General features: G+C 48.3%; 1 protein-coding gene across 2 annotated transcripts in view; it reads left to right on the top strand.

Annotated features, from left to right (window-relative positions):
* LOC137305113 (regulator of G-protein signaling 8-like) overlaps positions 1-18916 on the top strand; it is a 60656-nt gene that overhangs the window by 21299 nt on the left and 20441 nt on the right. Inside the window, exon 2 of one of the 2 annotated variants that reach the window (XM_067973899.1) lies at positions 6744-7322. The exons of the other annotated variant lie outside the window; for it this stretch is intronic. Coding sequence (XP_067830000.1) covers positions 6744-7322 — 579 coding nt within the window. The remainder of the gene's footprint in view (positions 1-6743; positions 7323-18916) is intronic. 2 annotated transcript variants of the gene reach the window in all.

Here is an 18916-nt window from a genome sequence, read left to right as displayed (position 1 = left end):
CTAATGTACTTCTCAGGACCGGGACCTGCAGGCTGCAACTGGTTGGCTCATTCCCCCCTCAAGCACGGTTTCTGTCTGGGCTGGAAGCAGTGCAGCGTTTGGGATTTGCCAGTAACGCAAGCAATGAAAGAAAGGAAGGATTCGCATTTGATACAAAGTCTTTTGCCATCTCAGGACATCCCAAAGCCCTTCACAAGCAATTAATTACTTTTTTTTTGGAAGTATCTTCGCTGTTGTAATGTAGGAAACGCGGCGGCCAATTTGCGCACAGCAAGATCCCACAAACAGTAATGAGATAAATGACCAGATAACCTGTTTAATGACCTCGGTTGAGGGATAAATCTTGGCCAGGACACGGGGGGGGAGAACTCCCCTTTGCTCTTCTTCGAAATAGTGGCCGTGGGATCTTTTACGCCCACCTGCGAGGGCCTCGGTTTACCGTCTCATCCGAAAGACGGCACCTCCGACAGTGCTGTGCTCCCTCAGTACCGGCACCGGGAGAGTCAGCCTGGGTTTCGTGGGCTAGTCTCTGGAGCGGGGACTTGAACTCAGGATCTTCTGACTTCGAGGCGAGAGAGAGACCCACTGTGCCAGAGCTGACACCATGATAAGTCACACAATGCACTTGTTTATATTGACTGTTGTGTTATGTCATGCATAGCGTAGTATTATCAAAGAACTTAGTGGTTCTCCCGTTGTATTGTGAGATTGAGGAGGCACTGTTTTATAATGAGTTTTGGTTTCCTTCCCTAAAGGACATTAGTGAACCAGTTGGGTTTTAACACCAATCCGACAGCTTCACGGTCACTTTTACTGACAGCAGCTTCTTTTTATTATCTCGATATTTTTTCAACTGAATTCAAATTCTCAAATGGTGGTGATTTGAATTCACATTCTCTGGATTGCTAGTCCAGTAACATAACCGTAACCTGTCAGGATGGTGTGTAACCTGGAGGTAATTCGGAGGTTACCCTGCTCTTGACCTTTCTTGAGGTATTTTAGAGGTCGTGGGGCCGGGATATAAGAACTGTGGATATAAAGTGACGGAGTTGGCCCCAGCGACTGAAATGTGATATCGGCACTTCTGGCGAGGACCCTTCCCCACTGGCAAATTTATCCAAGATACTGGTCATGGCGTCCGCGACCAATAGCTGGAAAACTGCAGGGAACTTGCGTCCGATTTCCCAATATGCAATGCCAGAGAACGAGGGTCCCTCCCCCCTCCTGAAATGACCGTCCGACATGATCCAGGTCGAGCAAGTTCTGGATCATGACGCAGAAGATGGGAACGAGCTGGATTGGGATTGTAAAATACACAGTTGAGCTGTCCCCTCCCTAAAACAGCAACTTGCATTTGTACAGAACCATTAACATAGTAAAACGTCCTCAAGGTGCTTCACAGGAGTGATTATCGAACATAAATTGACACCGAGCCACATAAGGAGATATCAGGAGAGGTGACCAAAAGCTTTGCCAAAGGGGTAGGTTTTAAGGAGTGTCTTAAAGGAGGAGAGAGAGGCGGAGAGGTTTAGGGAGGGAATTCCAGAACTTAGGGCCTAGGCAGCTGAAGGCACGGCCGCCAATGGTGGGGCAAAGGGAGTGGGGGATGGGCAAGAGGTCAGAAATGGAGGAGTGCTGGAGGAGGTCACAGAGATAGGGGAGGGGGGCGAGGGCCACGGAGGGATTTGAAAACAAGGATGAGAATTTTAAAATCGAGGCGTTCCCGGACCGGGAGCCGATGTAGGTCAGCGAGCACAGGGGGGTGATGGGTGAACGGGACTTGGTGCGAGTTAGGAAACGGGCAGCAGCTTCGCCAGTCGGCTTGCAGTACACAAGGTGTAGTCTGGGGTGCTGCAGAGGATAGTGGACGGAGTCTTGTAATAATCCCAAACTTTGCCAGCGGAGAGGGAAAACACAAGCTCGCAAAGCTCATTAAAAGTAAAGGTATGATTTATGGTGGATGTTGTGTTGTCTGAAGCCCTGCAGCAATCTGCTGTCCTTTATAGACCTCATTAAAGTCAGCCTCTCTCATAGACAGTCGGGCACTATATATGCTCATTAGAGGAGTGCAGTGGACCCTTAACATTGTTTACAAGGTTTTTTCTTTTTAATCTCTCGCTGGAATCGCAAACAACCTCGCTCCTGTTATAAAGTATGGCTTTCGCTCATCAAAATAGCAACGGTGGCCCGTAACTTCCTTCGGTCTTGGACCCAAGAAAGGTAGTTCAGAGTACTCTCTGAATGGTGAGAAACTAGGGACTGTGGAGGACCAGCGAGGTTTCGGGGTCTGTACACAGAAATCACTAAAAAGCTAGCGTACAGGAACAAAAATAATAATACAGAAAGGCTAATGGAATGTTGGCCTTTATCTCAATGGGGCTGGATTACAAATAGAATTGTAGCATAACTACAGTTACATAAAGCCCTGGTTAGACCCCATCTGGAGAGACTGCATTCAGTCCTGGGCACTGCACCCTCAGGAAGGATATATTGGCCTTGGAGGGGGTACAGAGCAGATTCACCAGAATGATACCGGGGCGAAAAGGGTTAAATTATGAGGACAGGTTGCACAGACTCGGCTTGCATTCCCTCGAGTATAGAAGATTAAGGGGTGATCTAATTGAGGTGTTTAAGATGATTAAAGGATTTGATAGGGTGGATAGAGAGAAACTATTTCCTCTGGTGGGGGGAGTCCAGAACAAGGGGGAATAACCTTAAAATTAGAGCTAGGCCTTTCAGGGGTGATGTCAGGAAGCACTTCTTCACACAAAGGGGAGTGGGAATCTGAAACTCTCTCCCCAAAAGACTGTAAATGCTGGGGGACAAGACTACGATCAATGTATTTTTGTGGGGTAAGGGTATCGAGGGATATGGAGCAAAGTTGGGAAAATGGAGTTGAGGTACAGATCAGCCATGATCTAATTGGATGGTTCGAGGGGCTGAATGGCCTCCTCCTGTTCCTACGTTCCCAACTTTCCAATTTTCTCCTCTTCTTTCCTGACAGACCATGGAGTCCTGCAATTCCTTGCCCATTTCTCTGTGACCTCCTCCAGCCCAACAACCCTCCGAGATCTCTGTAACCTCCTCCAGCCCCACAACCCTCCGAGATCTCTGTAACCTCCTCTAGCCCCACAACCCTCCGAGATCTCTGCGCTCCTCCAATTCTGCCCATCCCCGATTCCCGTCGCTCCACCATTGGAGGCCGTGCCTTCAGCTGCCTGGGCCCTAAGCTCTGGAATTCCCTCCCTAAACCTCTCCACCTCTCTCTCCTCCTTTAAGACGGTCCTTAAAACCTACCTCTTTGACCAAGCTTTTGGTCACCTGTCCTGATATCTTTTTATGTGGCTCGGTGTCAAATTTCTGCCTGATAATCGCTCCTGTGAAGGGCCTTGGGGACATTTATGTTAAAGGCGCTATATAAATGTTGTTTTGGCTGTGTTTCACCGGCGAGCCAATGATTGTAGAGAGCTTTGCACTCGGGCTGAATTCTGCTCTCACCTGATGTTGCCCCCAATAGATAATGAACAACAGTGGGACCCTTGGCCGATTGTATTCCCCCTACTACCAGACTCAGCGCCCCAACTCCTGCCTTGCTCAGGACCTCCTAACTCAACACAGGCCAAGGATCAGCTCTGGGACCCTTCAGTCCCACTCCAGCTGGCGGACTGAACTTATCCAGTCATCTCGTTTTAGGGTTTTGGACCAACCACCCTTCATCCCATAGGATGACTCCGCTTTTCCCAACTCGTTGGTGGGAGAGAGCCTGGATTCCCATCTGGTGCCAGGCTGGTATCAGGACCTGGTCATGTAGGGCACTGTGGGCACGTGCCCATTCCCTACTGACCTGAGACACAGCACTTTGGCACAACACCCTTCTATCCCGCCCTGCCTCCACTCTGTCTTATCATCTGGATCACCATCTGTGAGTACAAGATATCTGTTTGCAAACCTGCTCTTGTTAACATGAGAATCGTTGACCTCGGTCCAAAAATGGAGAACTCACGATCTTGGCAAACAACATTCCCTTGAAACTATTTGCATAGTGCAAACTTTAAACGAGCAATTTATTTTATCCTTATTTATTATGGAGTTATTGTTTCACAAAGCCTTATCAGTCAAAACAAACCATTATACTTGTGGTTCCCTTGCCAACAACTTATTCTTGGACGGATTTTCCCTCCTCTCCTGAAGGCTCTGACTTTGGCAGAGGTTTTTTAAAAAATATTTATTTGCTCTTGGGGTATAAGTGACACACCCCTCATTGTCATGACAACGGATGGTTCTCCAGGGCACCTCAATTGGCTTTAAGAGTCAACCAGTATGGGACCTTTTTTTTATTCGTACATGGGATGTGGGCGTCGCTGGCGAGGCCGGTATTTATTGCCCATCCCTAATTGCCCTTGAGAAGGTGGTGGTGAGCCGCCTTCTTGAACCACTGCAGTCCGTGTGGTGAAGGTTCTCCCACAGTGCTGTTAGGAAGGGAGTTCCAGGATTTTGACCCAGCGACGATGAAGGAACGGCCGATATATTTCCAAGTCGGGACGGTGTGTGACTTGGAGGGGAACGTGCAGGTGGTGTTGTTCCCATGTGCCTGCTGCTCTTGTCCTTCTAGGTGGTAGAGGTCGCGGGTTTGGGAGGTGCTGTCGAAGAAGCCTTGGCGAGTTGCTGCAGTGCATCCTGTGGATGGTACACACTGCAGCCACAGTGCGCCGGTGGTGAAGGGAGTGAATGTTTAGGGTGGTGGATGGGGTGCCAATCAAGGGATCATGAGTAGGGTAGATCATGTAGGGGTGACACTTTCCCTTCCCTCTGCAACATTACTGAGCTAGTGTCAGCTGCGGCACTCCCTCATCAGGTCAAACTGAAAGGTCATGGGATTAAGCCCCACTCCTACAGGCTTTGAGCACAAAATCCAGGCTGACACTCCCAGTGTAGTACTGAGGGAGTGCTGCACTGATGGAGGTGCTGTCTTTTGGATGCAGATGTTAAACTGAGGCCCTGCCTGCCCTCTCGGGTGCATGTAAATGATCCCATGGCCAATACTTCGAAGAAGAGCAGCAGGAGATCCCCTGGGCCTACATCCTGGCCCACCTCTACCATGAAGCTGAAATGCTTTTTAAACAAAGAAATCTTAAGGGTTGGAAAATAGATATGTATATATACCTTGCTGGTTTTTTCCTCAAAAAATGAATATTTAAAAAAACTTTCAGAAATATGGGAAAAATGTCCAACCAAAAGCATTGCACTAATAAGTATTGTAAACATTACAATAAAAACATGCCTGGAAAACTTAATTAAGATCTCCTGCACCCTGTGCTCCCATTGCAAACTGGGTGCAAATACCCTGATACCTGGGAATCATCCTTATTGCTCCCTTTAGAGTCCTCTGAAGGGTATTGATATCCTGGCAGTGCTTAGATGACCTGAACTTGTTATTAATTTTTTCATTCTTGGGATGTGGGCGTCGCTGGCGAGGCTGGCATTCATTGCCCATCCCTCGCTGCCCCTTGAGAAGGTGGTGATGAGCCACCTTCTTGAACCGCTGCAGTCCGTGTGGTGAAGGTTCTCCCACAGTGCTGTTAGGAAGGGAGTTCCAGGATTTTGACCCAGCGACGATGAAGGAACGGCGATATATTTCCAAGTCGGGATGGTGTGTGACTTGGAGGGGAACGTGCAGGTGGTGTTGTTCCCATGTACCTGCTGCCCTTGACCTTCTAGGTGGTGGAGGTCACGATTTTGGGAGGTGATGGGTTTGGACAGGACAGCAGAACTCAGACAGCTTACAGAGTCCAACGAATAATCCGCAGTCACTCAAACCCTCAGCCTGGAGGGTGTTAGAGAGCTTTGGTACTGAAAGGGTTAACTGGACCCTGGAACACTGAGTTAGGGCTGACTGACAGACTGACTGACTGACTTCAGGAATTGCCTCTCCAAATGAGTTCAATTGTAAACATTTAATTTTCTCAAAAGCCTGATGTGCAAATAGTCAATTAATCCAATTACCTTCTGTCAATAAACTGCAACTTCCTGATAATTATTATTAGAGGAGAGATTGGGTAATGAACTTTAAAAAAATACTGAGTCTGGACCAGTACTGGAATCACATGTTAACGGTCACTCACTCCCACCTGGTATAAGGTGTAAAATATCACTTGGCTCAGTGGGGAGCACTCTCACCTCTGACCCAGGAGGTTATGGGTTCAAAGTCCCACTCCAGAGATTTATAGCACAAAATCTAGGCTGACACTCCCAGTGCAGTACTGAGGGAGTGCTGCACTGTTGGACGAGCAGATGAGATATTAAACTGAGGTCCTATCTGCCCTCTCAGGTGGACGTGAAAGATCACAAGGCCACTATTTTGAAGAAGAGCAGAGGAGTTCTCCCTGGTGTCCTGGGCCGATATTTATCCCCCAACTAACCACTAAAAAAACAGATTGTCTGGTCATTATCACATTGCTGTTTGTGGGATCTTGCTGTGCACAAATTGGCTGCTGCGTTTCCTACATTACAACAGTGACTACACTTCAAAAAAGTACTTCATTGGCTGTAAAGCACTTTGGGACATCCTGAGGTTCTCCATTGTCGTTGCAAGTTCGTTCTTTTTTTTTTCTTCCTTCCTTCCTATCCTTCCTTTCCTTCTTTCCTTTCTTTCATCCTTTTCTTTTCTTCCTTCCTTCCTTCCTATCCCTCCCTCCCTTCGTTCCTTCCTCGATCTGACTGCCATGGGTTTCTTCTATCGACAGATGTTAAAGGGTCAGTTCGGGAACCTGCGGAAGGTGGGATCTGAGGGCTGCATGCTGGACTGCGAGTTCCTCCCTTGGTCGCGGCAAATCCTGCGACGCCGAAAGCACTCGACGGGCGACTGCCAGGATGGGAAGGAGTGGACCAAGATGGCGGCTGCGCCCGGCGAGGAGGAGGCGGCGGCGGCGGAGAGGAAGCGGGCGCCGGTGGTCATCCCCGAGGTCAGGATCGAGAAGGAGTACAGCCAGAGCGTGGACACCCTGCACCAGCTGGGGGGCGACAGCTACGACGAGTCGGACCTGGACAAGAGCTGCGAGAGCCTGGGGACCAGCAGCCGGGACGCGGTCTACCGGCTGGGCGTGGAGGACCTGGGCATGTGGCGCACCTACAGCGACGGCAACCTGAGGCGGGACGGGCAGACAGGGCAGGAGTTCATCTCCGGCAACCAGCTGAAGAGCAAGCAGAAGACGGAGAGCGGCTGGAGTCTTCCCTCGCCGAAGACGCTGAGGAAGGAGCGGGCATTGGCCAGAGTGACTGCCGCCAAGGAGCACCTGCGATCCATCTTCACCGGATCCCGTAAGGTAGGGAACCGAGTTCCGGCGCCTGGTCGGAAAAAAAATGGATGGAGAAACAATAGAGCTCTTTTCTCTCGGGAAAGAGAAGGATGAGAGGTGACCCGCTAGAGGTCTTCAAAATTATAGGGTAGACGTAGAGAAGATGTTTCCTGCCCCGTATCCTAACTTGCGTCAAGTCCCGTTCTCCCATCACCCCCCCTGTGCTCTCTGACCTACGCTGGCTCCCAGTCCAGCAATGCCTCGATTTTAAAATTCTCATCCTTGTTTTCAAATCCTTCCATGGCCTCACGCCCCCCCCCTCCCTATCTCTGTAACCTCCTCCAGCCCTATAACCCTCCGAGGTCTCTGCAGTCCTCCAATTCTGGCCTCTTGCGCGTCCCCGATTTTCATTGGCGGCCGTAGCCCAAGGCTCTGGAATTCCTTCCCTAAACCTCTCCCCCTCTCTACCTCACTCTCCCCCTTTAAGACCCTCCTTAAAACCTACCTCTTTGACCAAGCTTTTGGTCACCTGTCCTAATATCTCCTCATGTGGCTCGGTGTCAAATTTTGTTTGACAATCGTTCCTGTGAAGCACCTTGGGACGTTTTACTACGTTAAAGGCGCTATATAAATGCAAGTTGCTGTTGTTGTTGTTGTGTTAAAACTAGGGGCCATAAATATAAGATAGTCACCAATAAATCCAATAAGGAATTCAGGAGAAATCTCTTTACCCAGAGAGTGGTGAGAATGTGGAACTCGCTCCCACAGGGAGTGGTTGAGGTGAATAGTGTAGATACATTTAAGGGGGAGGCTCGATAAACACATGAGGGAGAAAGGAATAGAAGGACATGCTGATAGGGTGAGATGAAGTAGGGAGGGAGGAGGCTCGTGTGGAGCATAAACGCCAGCATAGACCAGTTGGGCCGAATGGCCTGTGCTGTAAAATTCCATCTCATATATATAATACAGACAGTTATTAGAACAAGGACTGCTTCACCATGGTGGCTATTGAGGCAGAGGCTATGGGGTGAAATTGGAAATTGGGCGGGGATGCAAAACAGAAGAATTCCCTTTTGCCACACGGCCGATACTCCGTGCTATTGGAGTCAGCGGCACTGGACAAGGAGTGTGGCCTGTAGTGGGCGGCCGGTGCGTTTCTGCCTGTTTTGAGACCCCACCCAATGTCTGATTTCACCCTCCTATATCATCATAGACGCTCATCAAAATAGAACTAGATGAGCACTTTGAAAAGGCAGAGTGTCGAAGGAGATGGGACGGGGAATAAAACAGACGGGCAGAATTTTTCCAGACGGAGCCCAGCATGCAGCGAGTGGCTTATGGGAAAGATCCGGATGTTTTAATGTGCGTGATTCATGCTAATACGAGAGTCGGAGAGAATACCTGTTCTGTTCCTCCCACCTTGGTGAATCTGTCACATTAGTGCGAAATGAATAGATCACTTAATAAAACCACTAGTAAGAAAGTCATTTATACAGTACCTTTCACAGCTTCAGGACGTCCCAAAGAGCTTTACAGCCAATGAAGTACTTTATTGCAGTGTAGTCACTGTTGTAATGTAGGAAACCCAGCAGCCAAATTGTGCACAGCAAGATCCCACAAACAGCAATGTGATAATGACCAGATAATCTGTTTCACTGATGTTGGTTGAGGGATAAATATTGGCCCAGGACACCGGGGAGAACTCCCCTGCTCTTCTTCAAAATAGTGGCCGTGGGATCTTTTACGTTCACCTGAGAGGGGCAGACGGGGCCTCGGTTTAACAGCTGATCAGAAAGACGGCCCCTCCGACAGTGCAGAGCTCCCTCAGTACTGCATTATGTGCTCAAGTCTCTGGAGTGGGAGTTGAACCCACGACCTTCGAACTGAGAGGGGAGAGAAAAAGTCCGACCCACCGAGGGAGTAGCTCCTTTGAGCTTGAACCAAATTAGGACCTCACCACGGGTGAAAGGGCCGTGTGCTTAAACACTGAGCCACCCAGGTTCCCATCACTGCCCTGTGCTCTGTAGAGACATTAGCATGAGGTTACATGTGTGATATCGAGCTTAGGCCTTACAGTGACGTGAAAACAGGATCGTTGTTTTGAAGAGAAGCACTTTGAATAAACACGGCTTTTATCTCACTGATTCCTTCTGGTTCCCATCAAGGTTTCACTGTCAATAAAATATGCCTTTATCTCAGAACAGAGAGCTCCCGATATCTCGCACATTCTTTCTATTACAACAAACTGTTGGGTGGTTAACGTGCTGATAATAGACCAGCCACTCCAACCCCACTGTTGATTCTCATTTCCCTTTAATCGTTCGCTGCACATGTGACACTATATTAATCTGGCAGGCAAAAATTCCTTTAACAGGAAGCTCCACCTCTGTGCCACTAACCTTCAGTAAGTGGGACTACAGATAATGAAAGGGCTTACACTTAAACACAGTGCCTTTCTTGACCTCAGGATGTCCCAAAGCGCTTTGCTGCCAATTAATTACTTTCTGACGTGCAGCCACTGTTGTTAGGTAGGTAACGTGCCGGCCAATTTACGCACAGCAAGATCCCACAAACAGCAAGGACCTGGAGGATCAATATTGGCCCAGGACACCAAGGGGAACTCCCCTGCTCTTCTTTGAAAAGCCCCATTGGGATCGTTTATCTCCACCTGACCTCAAGTTTAACGTCTCATCCAAAAGGCAGCCCCTCAGACAGTGCAGCACCCCCTCAGCACTGCGGTGGGAGCATCAGCCTGGAGTGGGACTTGAACCCAGGCCTTGTTCTGACTCAGAGGTGAGTGTGCTACCCACTGAGCCACAGCTGGCATCTTGCTGGGAATCTTGGAGTTGTTGGGAATCTTGATGTTTCTCTCACTGGGCAGCAACAGTCGGGCTGGAGTGTCCGGCCTTTCATCAGCCAGTTAACTCGCCAACGACTTGTTGTGATGGAAAGAATGTGCCAGATTATGAAATGTGTCTGTTCTGAGATAAATTCACATTTCACTGCCAGTGAAACCTTGATGGGAACCAAAAGGAATCAGTGAGATAAAAACCGTGTTTATTCAAAGTGTATCGCAAGTAAACAAGGATCCTGTTTAATTGGCCGTGGAGCTCTTTGGGACGTCCTGAGGTGGTGAAAGGCGCTATATAAATGCAAGCTCTGCCTTTCTCTCTCTCTTCTTTCGTTGCGCTCGTTACTGGCAAAGTCCTTTCTTTCTTTTCCTCGGTCTTCTGTCAGCGGTAATGAGGATCTTTCCAAAGCGTTTGTCTCTTTAACAGGCGCTGGGGAGCAGCCATTTGGTTCAGGGCTGGAAATTCACTCGCTGCGATTGAATTAATTTTATTGCTCAAATTCAAATCACTAAGGCTCCCTGACGTCCCAGTTATGTACCTGAGCCTTACGGAGATGGAAGCTTCCCGGGTTCAATTAACCAGCGATTGCCGAGGAAGGCGATCCCAGCCGGTGGTGTAGAGCAGAGGGCTACCACTCACCTTGGGCTAGGTTTCTCCCATTGGGAAGGCCCTGCATTTATATATCACCTTTCATGATCTCAGAACATCCCAAAGCACTTTACAGCCAATGAAGCACTTTTGAAGTGTGGTCACTGTTGTAATGTAGGAAATACGGCAGCCAAATTGTGCACAGCAAGATCCCACAAACAGCAATATGATAATCACCAAATAATCAGTTTTTTAGTGATATTGGTTGGGGGTTAAATATTGTCCAGGACATCAAAGTTCTTTTTCGAAATAGTGCTATGAAATCTTTTATATCCACCTGAGAGAGCCTTGGTTTAACGTCTTATCTGAAAGACGGCACTTTCTGACAGTGCAGCATTCCCTCAGTACTGTATGGGAATGTTAGCCTAGACTTTGTGCTCAAGGTCTCTGAAGTGGGACGCGACCATCTTATCTATGGGAGGTTAGCGTGTTACCCACTGAGCCAGAAAAGGTGTGCGTGCGGACTTTGAGATGCGGACGGGATTGGGCTCGGCCATAACGTCCCCAATCCCCCTCTGCTGGCACTTGCTCTCAAGGCTCACACGTGAATTGGACGAGATACCAATGGCACCAAACTTCAACAAGGAGTCAACACCTTCAGGAAGGGAAGAAAGGAGGATGAAAATTGGTGAGGGGAGAAAAAAAAACTAACAATTAATTACAAAAATTAAACTTATTGACGTTTAGGCTCTGAACAAACTGCATTCGTTATTTTTTATTAAACTTTTAAAAAGAAACCAATTTTATTGGTCCAATTATTGCCTGACATTGCCATTCGGATCAGCCCTACCAAATAGAATCGTAGAACCGTACAGAACAGAAGGAGGCCATTCGTCCCATCCTCCCTGTGCCGGCTCTTTGGAAGGGCTATTCAATTCGTCCCACTCCCCCACTCTTTCCCCATAGCCCTGTAATTTTTTCCCCTTCAAGTATTTATCCAATTCCCTTTTGAAAGTTATTATTGAATCTGCTTCCACCGCCCTTTCAGGCAGCACATTCCAGATCAGAACAACTCGCTGCGTAAAAAAATGTTTCCTCATCTCCCCCTCTGGCTCTTTTGCCGATCACCTTAAATCCGTGCCCTCTGGTTACCGACCCTCCTGCCACTGTCAACAGTTTCACCTTATTTACTCTGTCAAAGCCCTTCGTAATTTTAAAGCACCTCCATTAAATCCCCCCCTTTAACCGTCTCTACCCGAAGGAGAACACCCTGATCACTGGAACTGGTCGATGAGGAGAGGGTCCGAGATCTCTCACCGATTAGAAGCTGTCAGAACTCGAAGCAGCTACTTTCCAGAGTGACTGAGTTGAACAGGACCATCCCAGGATGAAAGCAGTGTAACACGGCAGTGATTTGTGATGATTGTAATGATGCTGGAAAGATATACCACAGGTCAATCAATATTCCAGCATTTGCGTTTAGTTCAAAAAGCCTCAATTAAGACAGTTTAAACCCCTGAACCTAGTGCAAAGTGGCCTCAAGACTGAAATCTTTATTGACGGTGATTTTCGAACTGGCTGCTGTTAGACCATTTTAATTTGCTTCACTGCTGATGCATTGCCTTCATTCTGCCAAATGATGTCAGGGCCTGGGCTGGTAGTCATGAGTCCTCTTATCAGCCTGGGTCAAACCCCCATTCAGATTAAACAGACTGCAACGTGCGCAGGAATACCAAACAAATTGAAGACTTGGCAGGCCGCGCCAGCCGAGAAAATGAGCCAGCGGCCGGTTTATGGGCAGGGATTTTGCGCCATGCTTTGATGGAGGCCCTGTTCTGGGATCTTTTGTCCCGACAGTGCAGGGGATTACTTAAAAAAAATACAGCATGGAAAGAGGCCGCTCGGCCCCAAACCAGCCCCTGTTGGGTGTTTATCCTCCACACGAGCAGTGATTCTAATCCCATATTCCCCGTCCTGTTCCCATATCCCTTTATCTCCCTTTTCTTCAACCACCTATTCTTAAAAGTTAGCATGACCTCTGCTTCAATCACTAACTGTGCATTCCACAGGCTCACAGCCCCCTGTTTAAAAAAACGTTTCTCTGTCCTAAACCTCGTACATTTAATCTTATAATGTCCCCTTGCTCTAGACCCCACAATCACAGGGAACAGTCTGTTTCCAGCTACTCTGTCCCATTCCTTCATAATTTTAAGCACCTCTATCAAATCACCTTGTAATCTCCTATTTTCTGATGAAAACAGCCCCAATTATTCACCTTTTGAATTATTTTTTGTGCCTGTCCACTGGCTTTTAGTGATTTCTGTACTTTGACCCCTAAATCTCTCCACTCAGGCGCAGTTCCTAGCTTCTCGCCATTTACAAAATACTCTGCTCTACCTTTCTCAGGCCCGAAGCGGATGACCTCACACCAGGATGATACCAGGGCTTAAGGGGTTAAATTACGAGGCCAGGTTGCATCGACTCGGCTTGTATTCCCTCGAGTGCAGAAGATTAAGGGGTGAACTGATCGAGACCTTTTAAAATGATAAAATGATCCGATAGGGTAGATATGGAGAAACTATTTCCTCTGGTAGGGGAATCCAGAACAAGAGGGACATTAATCTTAAAATTAAAACTAGGCCGTTCAGGAGTGAAAGCACTTTTTCACAAAAAGGGTCGTGGAATTCCGGAACTTTCTCCCTCAAAAGGCCGTGAATGCTGTGGAGGGGGGGAGGGTCGATTGAACTTTTCAAGACTGAGATCGACTGATTTCCATTAGATAAGGAAGGGTAGAATGATACAGCACAGAAGGAGGCCATTGGGCCCATCTTTCTGTTTGAAAGAGCTATCCAATTCGTCCCATTCCCCTGCCCTTTGCCCATGGCCCTGCAAATTTGTCCAATTCCCCTTTTGAAAGTTACTATTGAATCTGCTTCCACCGCCCTTTCAGGCAGCACGTTCCAGATCGTGCGTTTATATAAAAAAAAATTTCCACAAAGAAAGTATCAAAGGGGACAGTTATGTTTGTGGTGACTCGAATCAGCATATATTCTCTTTCAACTGATTTGGTTCTTTGATGCACTGAACTGCGTTTTGCCAGATTGTTTAAACCATATCTGTACAACCCACGCGAACCAATTCATCAGGTAATTGTTGCACAGCTTAACATTACCTGTAACTATAATTTAACTTCTGGAACAATGTGAAAGCAAGGAGCTCAGCACAGACACTAAATTACAGTCCGTTCTAGGGAACGAACTCAGCGGTGATCAGGGATTGCATCTTCCCTCTCCCTTGCCCGAGGAAGAGTTGGCACCTTGAGCACAAGATCGGGCTGTGGGATCAAAGCTACCCCATTCCTAGAATCCAGGCCAGCTTTCTTGTGAAGGCGGTGTCCCTTTAAGTGGCTTTCCCTGTGGTGATATCTCACTCCTCCTGGCCTGATGCCATTTTTTTTTTCTTTGCTTCGCGGAAGAGAGAAATCTCGTACCCTCCCGTGAAACTGGCCTCCGCTGCTCGTTCTCTCTCTCTCTCTCTCTCCCTCCGCACCAGATCAGAGATTTTAAAGGGCCGCGGTCCCTGTTCGGCCTCTTCTCTTTACAGATCAGAGGGGGGATGAGGGGGACAGTTTTTTTAAACGCAGCGAGTTGTGATGATCTGGAATGCGCTGCCTGAAAGGGCGGTGGAAGCAGATTCAATAATAACTTTCAAAAAGGGAATTGGATCAAATACTTGAAAAAGAAACATTTTCAGGGCTATGAGGAAAGGGCGGGGCAGTGGGACTAATTGGATAGCTCTTTCAAAGAGCCAGCACAGGCACGATGGGCCGAATGGCCTCCTTCTGTTCTGTTTGATTCTCTGATTCTAGTCTATGATCAGCCATGATCTCATTGAACGGCAGAGCAGGCTCGAGGGGCTGAATGGCCTACTCCTGTTCCTAATGTTCAGGGTGATGTCAGGAAGCACTTCTTCACACAAAGGGGAGTGGAAATCTGGAACTCTCTCCCCCAAAAAGCTGTTGAGGCTGGAGGTTAATAGAAAAATTTCAAAACTGAGATTGATGGATTTTTGTTGGGAATCAAGGAATAAGGAACCAAGGCGGCTTAATGGAGTTGAGAAACAGATCAGCCATGATCTAACTGAATGGCGGAACAGGCTCGAGGGACTGACTGGCCTACGCCTGTTGCTATGAATCTGTACTGTACCCTCACCAAGGCCAGTCTATCGTTCCTGAGGTGCGAACACTGAACAAGTTACTCCACATTTTGTCTGAGCAGACAACTGAAACGAAACACCCACCACTTTTGCATTCCAGCCCCCTCGAGAGAAAGGTCAACATTCCATCAACATTCCATTAGCCTCTTTGATTACTATTAGTCCCTGTCTAGTGGCTTTACCTATGCACATTACCTGGCAAATCCCCCTGCTCCTCCACAGCTCCTAGTCTCTCATCGGTAAGACAGTATCTGATCCAAAATGGTTGACCCCCAATTCCCCACGTTGAGCTCCCCATCTGCCACAGTTTTGCCCACTGGCTTGATTTGCCTGTGCCCCTTTTGTATCTTTCTCTGCGCCCCTTACTGTGCCTCCTAACGTCGTGCTGTATGAAAACTTTGATAGAAAATTCTCTACTCCTCCATCCAAGTTATTTACATATCACTGGGCACGATATAGACATCTGTGAAGTGCCTTGGGATGCGAAGAGCCTGCAATATGAAGGCAAACTTTTGGTGTTGGAGCATTTAGAGAAAGACTGCAAGTAAATGATGCACAGCATCAGAATGGACCGCGATGCCTCCCCCAGTCGGATAGCCGACCGTCTCCCACAATCTAGACCCACGCGGGGAGAGTGGCGGTGAAGGACGGCCTAGCTCCCGACTGCCGGAGAAGAGGGGAGAAAGTCCGGGGGTGGGGGGGGAGCAGGGGAGGAGAAATAAGATGGCTTGCCATCGCAGGCTCTCGACTTTCTCTCTCTCTTGGCCGCAGTTCGGGGTGTTGCCAACCCTCCAGGATTGGCCGGGAGTCTCCAGGAATTGATAATGGAGCGTCTGTTCGCTTTCCAATTAGCCGCGGGAAGGCGGGGCTCAGCGAGGATTGACGTGTCGGGCGACCAATGGCGGGAGGACTGTGGGGGGGGGGGGGGCCGTTGGAGGCCAGAGGTCATGTGATGAAACCTCCAGGAATATGTCCAACCAGAGTTGGCAACCCCCTGGCCGCAGCTTATCTGCGGAGGCCCTGCAGTCCCAAAGCCTCAAGTCAAGACGGCTGGCTGAATCCTGACTGATAACAGCAGTAAAAGAGCTCTCATCTCCCACCGACAAAATCGAGGGGGAGTGGGGGAGGCGGAGGGAGAGAGTGCCGTTTCAGTACAATTAAAATGCCGTCTTTTTGAATTACAGTAAAGCGTGAGTCTAGGAACAGCGCAGTGTTTCAAATGGACTGTCAACAGGTTAAAAGGCTTTTATCAGTCATCGCGGTTTCCAGCCTGACTGCCAACAGAAAAGGCCTGAAGCTGTCAGCGATAACTTGCATTTGCCTTCGCCATCGTGACTCACTTAAACAGCTCTTCCCGCAGAGGCGGTTTCCGTTGCCCTGCCAACGTACTGGCCAGTCGCTCCCTTGTCTTTTTTGTCCTGCTCACCGTTTCCCCTCCCTCCATTTCTCTCCCGTCCTTTCCCGAGAGAGCTGGCCGTTGACCAGCGAGGCGCGGCTCGTCGAGCGCGAGAATCACACGGCACGGAAGGAGGCCGTTCGGCCCCTCGCGCCCCGTGCCGGCTCTTTGAAAGAGCTGTCCTGTCGAGTTGCATCGGGTCCACAGCCCAGAAACAGGCCATTCGGCCCAACTGGTCCATGCCGGTGTTTATGCTCCACATGATCAGTGGAGAAGGCGCAAAAAAGATTTACTAGGATGTTACCAGAACTGAGAGGTTCTACCTATCAGGAAAGGCTGAACAGGCTGGGGCTCTTTTCTCTAGAAAAGGGAAGACCGAGGGGTGACCTGATAGAGGTCTTTAAGATTATGAAAGGTTTCGATAGGGTAGACATAGAGAAGGTGTTTCCACTTGTGGGGGAGACCAGAACTAGGGGCCATAAATATAAGATAGTCACTAATAAATCCAATAGAGAATTCAGGAGAAACTTCTTCACCCAGAGAGTGGTGAGAATGTGGAACTCACTACCACAAGGAGTAGTTGAGGTGAATAGTGTAGATGCATTTAAGGGGAAGCTCGATAAACACATGAGGGAGAAAGGAACAGAAGGATATGCTGATGGGGTTAGATGATGAAGGGAGGGAGGAGGCTCGTGTGGAGCATAAACACCAGCATAGACCAGTTGGGCCGAATGGCCTGTTTCTGTGCTGTACATTCTATGTAATTCTATGTAAGTCCCACTCTCTTGCTCTTTCCCCATAGCCCTGCAATTTTTTCCTTTTCGAGTATATATCCAAGGTTCCTGGTGTGACGGGGTGGATTGGCCAGTGTCAACTCCTCACGTAGTGCGGCTGACACTATAGACTGAGCCGGACTGTGAATCTACATAAACATCACCCGAACCTCAGCCATTTAATAAATTATTGATGCTGTGCGTCAGGAGTTTAAAAGTCCACTCATACTGCGACCCGAACTGATGATTCCATCCTACACGATTGGGGTCAGAATCCTAACACGGATCTATAAATGGCCAGGGAGGTGCTCCCCGTCATCAGATTATTTCCTATATCACTGAGTCAGAACATCGTGGGTTCAAGTCCCCACTCATAAGAAACAAATAGGAGCAGGAGTGGGCCACACGGCCCCTCGAGCCTGCTCCGCCATTCAATAAGATCACGGCTGATCTTCGACCTCAACTCCACTTTCCCGCCCGATCCCCATATCCCTTCATTCCCTTAGTGTCCAAAAATCTATTGATCTCAGCCTTGAATATACTCAATGACTGAGCATCCACAGCCCTCTGGGGTAGAGAATTCCAATGATTCACAACCCTCTGAGTGAAGAAATTCCTCCTCATCTCAGTCTTGAATGGCCGACCCCTTATCCTGAGACTATGCCCCCTAGTTCTAGACTCTCCAGCCATGGGAAACAGCCTCTCAGCATCTACCCTGTCGAGCCCCCTCAGAATCTTATATATTTTAATGAGATCACCTCTCATCCTTCTAAACTCCAGATAATATAGGCCCATTCTACTCAATCTCTTCTCATAGATTGGAGCACAAAAATCGAGACCCACACTCCCAGTGCCTGTACTGAGGGAGCGCTGCACTGCCGGAGGTGCCAGAGAGAGCAAGGGAGTTCTCCTCGGTGTCCTGTGCCGATATTTATTCCTCAAACAACATCACTTAAAAAAAACAAAACAGGTTATCTGGTCATTTACCTCATTGCTGCTTGTGGGGTCTTGCTGTGCGCAAATTGGCTGCCATTTTCCTACCGAAACGAAATGTACAAGTGTAAAAATTTTAGTGGTAAAATTGTATGCAACATCCGCCCAATGGATGGTAGCGCAGATGCACTGCTGGTAGGGTAGAGTCGGAAATAATTAACCCTTTCATCTCGATTTACCCGAATTTTGACCAGACAGACAGGGGCGCAGTTAATAGTTTGAGGTTTAGACTCACATCTGCTGATTGATTTCCCTTCCCCTTAGAAAGGATATATTGGCAGAGCAGATTCACCAGAATGTTGCCAGGGCTCCAAGGATTAGATTATGAGGAGATGATGTGGAGATGCCGGTGATGGACTGGGGTTGACAATTGTAAACAATTTTACAACACCAAGTTATAGTCCAACAATTTTTATTTGAAATCTACAAGCTTTCGGAGGCTTCCTCCTTCCTCAGGTAAATGTTCAGGAGCTCCTCGAAGCCTACGCATTTATACATATAGAACAATACATGGTGTTTACAGACTGCCCCTGCAACTGCCCGTTGCCAAGGCAATCACCGTGTTCAGACAGAGAGGTGTCACCTGCAGAACCCCCGAATACACATTCAACAAAAAAACAAACAGGAAAAAAAACAGAGAGAGGCAGAAACATCCGGAAGGCAGAGAAAGCCAGCAAATGACCCATTATATTAAAAACAGATAGCTTTTGTTCGCTGGTGGGGTAACGTGTAGCGTGACATGAACCCAAGATCCCGGTTGAGGCCGTCCTCATGGGTGTGGAACTTGGCTATCAATTTCTGCTC

This window comes from Heptranchias perlo, chromosome 39 (assembly GCF_035084215.1).
Source record: "Heptranchias perlo isolate sHepPer1 chromosome 39, sHepPer1.hap1, whole genome shotgun sequence".
In the NCBI taxonomy this organism is placed as follows: Eukaryota; Metazoa; Chordata; class Chondrichthyes; order Hexanchiformes; family Hexanchidae; genus Heptranchias; species Heptranchias perlo.
Note: the sequence above shows the minus strand (reverse complement) of the source record. Positions and strands in the feature narration are given on the sequence as shown.